We start from the raw sequence: 5,412 nt of genomic DNA on the forward strand, positions 1-5,412 counted from the left end.
GATGAAGATGTGTCACCTGTGGGAATCCACTGAAGGATATGGGAAAACTTGTCCATCATCTCATTCCTCTGCCACTCGAGGGCTTCTTCAAGCAACATATTGATAGGATCTCCTACTCCCTCGTCTCCCTTTTCTTCATCGTGGGAGGTCATCGGTGTCGGCAAGGGCAGTCTTGTAAAATCTCAACCAATTCAAGTCCTAAATCATTATACCCTGACCTCGTTGGCGACATGCACAAAAAAATAGAGAAAGAGAAAACCACTTTCATACTAATGATCTGTATTTATGATGTAACGAAATCAAATATAGATATAAAAATAAACACAGAGTTATGGTGAAAGCAGAACTTCAATTCATTAATAATAAAGTACTGAAAATGTATACATACAGAATGGAAATACATTAGCTCGGGTGATGGTAGCTTATCTCTTAGAAGAGATGTGGTGGCTACATGCCTTATGAACTATGTTACAATGAGGTTTGAATTCCTTTTTATCATTAAGAAACAATGATAAATCCTAATCATCCCAAAACCTAACCCTAGGAGATGAAGCGCCAAATACTTGTGGACCTTATTGGGGTTAGTTGGAACATCAACTTCCTGAGGTCATAACTTTGGAATATCGTCTATGTTTGGTTATCATGACACCTCATTTCAAATATCTCCAAGAGGACCCAAAAAACCTCTTTTAGGCCCTCAAAATGGCTCTGGAAGTTTAGTACCCGAAAAACTACTAAAAATTGTAAGTTGTGCTACAATTAAGGAAACTAAAAGAAAAAACAATGGGCGTCCAAGTGGAATATGCGATTGACCACCAATATCCACCTAGATCATTCCTTCCCCCTTAGGAAGTAATTCTCCCCATTGCGTTGAGTGCCTCTATGAGATGGGGAAACTTCTACTGAACTTGGTCCCTGGTGAGCCACTTTCCCTAGTGCAGGACTTGGCCAGCTTTGACAACCTGATTGTTGGCATTGATGTTATGATCAGTTGCTTGGTTGGTATTGATGTCAACCTATTAGAATGATGATGGAGTTTTAATTGATTGTGATGAGGTGGTTGACGAGTGTTGCAATGAGATTGTTGGCATTGATGTCAACATGGTAGAGTGTGAAGCTTGCTGGTATGAACATGCTATGGTTGTTGGATTGAATTTGGTTTTTTCTTGGTTGTTGTGACATATATTTGTGTTGAAACTTATTATGTTACAAGTGATTTGATGGCCTCGTTGGTTGGTTGGCTGCCTAGGTCTCAATGTAGATTATGCTTGTGTTGAGATGAGGTTGATTGATGGATTATGCTTGTGGTGTTTCTCTATAGATAACCCTGACCTTCTACAGTTGAACTTCATGGTTGATGCCACTTGACATGGTTTCTGCTATCATGTGTTGGTGTTTGTATTTATGGTGACTACATCATGGATGGACTCTTCAGGAAGTTACAAATATGTTTCTACGGTTTTCCATAGCATGGACAAATGTTATAGGTGTTGGAGAGCTTGTTGCAAGTGTTGGAGTAACAGTGGAACAAGTTGAGGCGAGTTATGAGCATAGGAGGCAAGTTTTTAGTGAGCTTAAGCCCTGGAATCAGGAACATAGGCTTATGGGAGTGTCTGACACCACAGACGCTTGAAAATTGTGTCATGGGAGAGACTGGGCATGTAGATGAGTTTTCTCTGGGTTTCTCGCACTCCTCGAATGTTTCATTTCGTTTTTATGATATATATTCTTTGAGAATCTTCATGGAAGACTTCATTTGACTAAATCAACATTTCCTAATGTGTATTTAAGTGTGAATTCCTTAAATGGGATAAGTAGTGGAGGAGTAGAAGGAGAAAATCGACCATTTGAAGCAAGAATTAGAGCACATCTTTGTGTAGAGAGCAGAGGGTGACCTCCTACAACATGTTATGTTGCAGAGGTTGATTTTAGTGATAAGAGCACATAGAGATATCATCTTCTTAGATCATGGAGTGAGGAGATTCATTGTGAGGGCAGAAATTGTTGTGGTGAGGCAGAATTTGTTCTGCTAAATGTAACAGAGTTTTTGGAGGTTTTGCAACAAAAGAATTTCAGAGGCAAATGCTAGAGCTTCAAGCATGTTTCTTCTACAGGTTTTGAGAGTTTGATGGAGGAGATGATGAGGAGAGCATTGCTCCTTGATTATCACTATTTTATTTGTGTATGCAGGGGCTGAGTGTTGATTTACATAGTTGTAGCAGTTCATAGTTATATTGCTTATCTCTTATTATGTAGCTTATGTATTGTGGTCATGTGTTGAGTTTGGTGTGTGCATGTTAGAGAGATCTTGAGAAGTTGATTGAGAGTTAAGAGTGCATATGTTGATGTATTAGGTATATATGTTTTGAGATAACTATGATGTATTGACTTGTTCAAATAAATAAGTTGTTATTGTCTTGTGCAGGGGTACTAGTTTGAAATATTCCGAAATGTGGCCATTTTGATCAGCAGATCGAGATAGATTGGTGAAGAAGGGATAGGTGTTCCTTGCCTATGGGTGTAGGTAGCCAGTAAAAGGAAGAATCATTCTCATTGTCAAATGGTGGTTGGGTGAGGATTTTAGGGGATAGGAGTCTCCAGTGGATAGGAGTTCACTTAGTCGATGTTATATGAGAAATTTCCTTGCTAGGCATAGCTAGCGACGATTTGAATTGATTTGCATGATTAATAAAATTAGAAGCAGAGCAGCAGCAGCGTAAAAGGGTGGTTTTTTCCCTGGAGGGGGGTTTTCCACCAGAGATCCTTGTGTCCCTTGTGCATGAGATGTTGTGATTATGTTATGGTTTTCATATGTTGATCATGGTATTTTCCTTGTTGGTTAATGCATTATATGAGCTAATCTTATAATGGTGTAATGTGTGATTCTGAATTAGTAATTGAAAAAAAAAATTAAATATACATTGTCACTACTGATTCACCCCCCCTTCTCAGTAGTGAGCACATTTTAAACACTAATATAATTGGATCTTCTATTGGTGAGTGTTCTTGATATGTGTATGCATGATCCGATCATTTTTTGCCTACTCCATGCAGTTTGGGTTGAGCTCTATTGATGTTAGTTGTTCTGTAATGTCTAATGTGTCCATCAATGGTGGGTAGTATGGCCGAAGGCAGTCCACATTGAACACTAGGTGCATCCCAAGGAATGGGGGAATGTTGAGCTCAAAATCATTGTCTCCCATAGCTTTGGTCATGGTGTAAAAATGGTATTGTAGAGGTCGGAGCTTCTGATGGGCTCCTACCAAGTGTTCTTTCTGCAAATGCAACTAGACTTCGTCACCCACATGAAACTATTGTGGCACACATTTTGATCATGTTGGAAAAATATGACCTAGATTATCCACAGTATCTTTTTCATCATGTCGATGTTTCGAACCCCAAAGGGGATCCATCATCAGGACAGAAATTGATAGATTGAGAGAAGAAGAATTTGCCGATCATAATAAATAAATAAATACCTTAAATTAAAGTAGAAGCCGACCAATTTATAAGACTAAAATTTTTATATATATTATTCAATTATATTTGTTCTATTTCATATTTTAATTTAACCTAATAAGAAATACTAAATAATAAAACTGATTAATTCTAATAAATATTATAAGATTATTATTTAATTGTTTTTTAATTATAACCTAATATGGATTACCAAATATGATTTAATTTATTTTAAATTTAGTTTAATTTTAATTTTAATTTAATTTACATTTTTGTAATCTAATTAAATGTAAATTAGTTTATTTTGATTTTAATTTTTACAAAATAAATAAATCTAATTAATTCTTTATTTTATTTTTATTTACTAAAATAAATGAATAAATTTATTTTAATTCATTAAATATCTATTAAATAGTAATAAATAATTTAATTTAATGTATTATTTGTTTATTTAATTTACAGATTAATCAATTTAAAGTTTTTTATATTATTATTGTTAATGTTTAAAACCTATGCCATTAATTAATTCTAAATAAATAAATAAATGAGTTTATTATTTTATTATTTTTATAATTAATCATCTATATTAACTTAAAATATTCTTAATAATTATTTATTTTATAATAATCATTTATTTGTTTATTACAATTAAATAATTATTATTTCTTATTATTAAAATTTTTATTTTATTTAATTTTATTTAAATTTTATTATTATTATTATTATTTATAATTTATTTATTTTTAACTAATTAACTAAGAGAGGTTAGCAATAAAGGAAGGGAAGAGAAATATGAGTGATACTATACCTGGAAAGAACTGGAAGGTTTGATATGTTTAATCAAGGGGAGCTAGTTTCCACTAATCTCATTCCCATTGTCCCTGTTGAGGTTATGTGGAAGCTTCATAATTTCAATGGCTTCTCTGATTTCTCTTTTGATAGTGATCTTCTCTTGCAATAATTCTAGCATTTTCCAAACACACATGATGCTTGGTTTTGGAGGAGTGTTCCACAAGGGCTGATGTACGAGATCTCCCATTCTTAATATCAGCATCGTGCTCTTTAAGTCTTGTTTTCAAAGATCGCCCTGTCTCTCCAATATAACTTTTGCCACATGAGCAATCAATCTTATACACACCCTTGAGCTGTTGATGATCAACGTTATCCTTAACTGACTTCATTTTCTGCCTAATCATTCCACATGTTGTAAATTGAGTGAATATGTCCTTCTTCCTTAAGATCTTAGCAATTTTATCTGTAACCCCTTGAATGAATGGAAGGTATACCTTCCCGCAATTTTCTTTCCCATAGTTTTCTCGGGGACCCTTGGAGAGGACCTTTTCTTGAGCCCTTTTTATAGCTTTCTTGATATTAAACTCCTTGTATCCTATATCCTTAAAAATAGAGATTAAGTGCTTAATTTCTTCATTAAGGTGATCAGAGTCAGAAATTCTAAAAGCTCTAATAGCAAGAGTGTTTAAGACGCCAAATTTTTGGGATGGATGATGGTATGAATCAGCATGAAGATAGCTTTTTGTATGTGTTTTGTTCCTAAATAACTGGTGTCCCAAAGTACCATCCTCCTTTCTACTAACCAGGACATCTAGAAAATGAATTTTACCATTTTCTTTAAGCTCCATAGTGAACTTGATTTCGAATGATATCGAGTTTAGATGATTAAAAAACTTCTCACGTTACTGCTTGTACTTGGCATTGGACTTATACAAGATATCATGCACCTACTGGCGGATGTGTTGGATGTGTTCAATAAACTTGGTTACTTTATCGGCCTTGAATTGTACATGTGCAGATTTGGTTTATGTAGTCCCATGAGGCATGGCAACATCAATCGAACACAATGGTTGAAATCCCAAACCCACTTGAAAGGGACTATGACCAGTTGAACAATGGAGAGCTTTGTTATAACTGTGTTGCACATAGGGAAGGCTCTCA

General features: G+C 34.7%; 1 protein-coding gene across 1 annotated transcript; it reads right to left on the bottom strand.

The window, feature by feature from the left end:
• Positions 1-4,370: 4,370 nt before the first annotated feature.
• Positions 4,371-5,099, bottom strand: LOC149258138 (uncharacterized). Its single transcript, XM_089401951.1, has one exon. It carries the CDS (start codon positions 5,097-5,099, stop codon positions 4,371-4,373), a length of 729 nt encoding a protein of 242 aa, XP_089258077.1.
• Between the last annotated feature and the right edge of the window lie 313 nt (positions 5,100-5,412).

The sequence above is a fragment of the Pinus tabuliformis genome, chromosome 6 (genome assembly GCF_031772625.1).
Source record: "Pinus tabuliformis cultivar Carrire ecotype Pingquan chromosome 6, CPIR1, whole genome shotgun sequence".
Classification (NCBI taxonomy): domain Eukaryota; kingdom Viridiplantae; phylum Streptophyta; class Pinopsida; order Pinales; family Pinaceae; genus Pinus; species Pinus tabuliformis.

Coding starts and splice junctions, on each gene's coding strand:
- LOC149258138 (XM_089401951.1), bottom strand. CDS start 5,099: ATGGAGCTTAAAGAAAATGGTAAAATTCATTTTCTAGATGTCCTGGTT.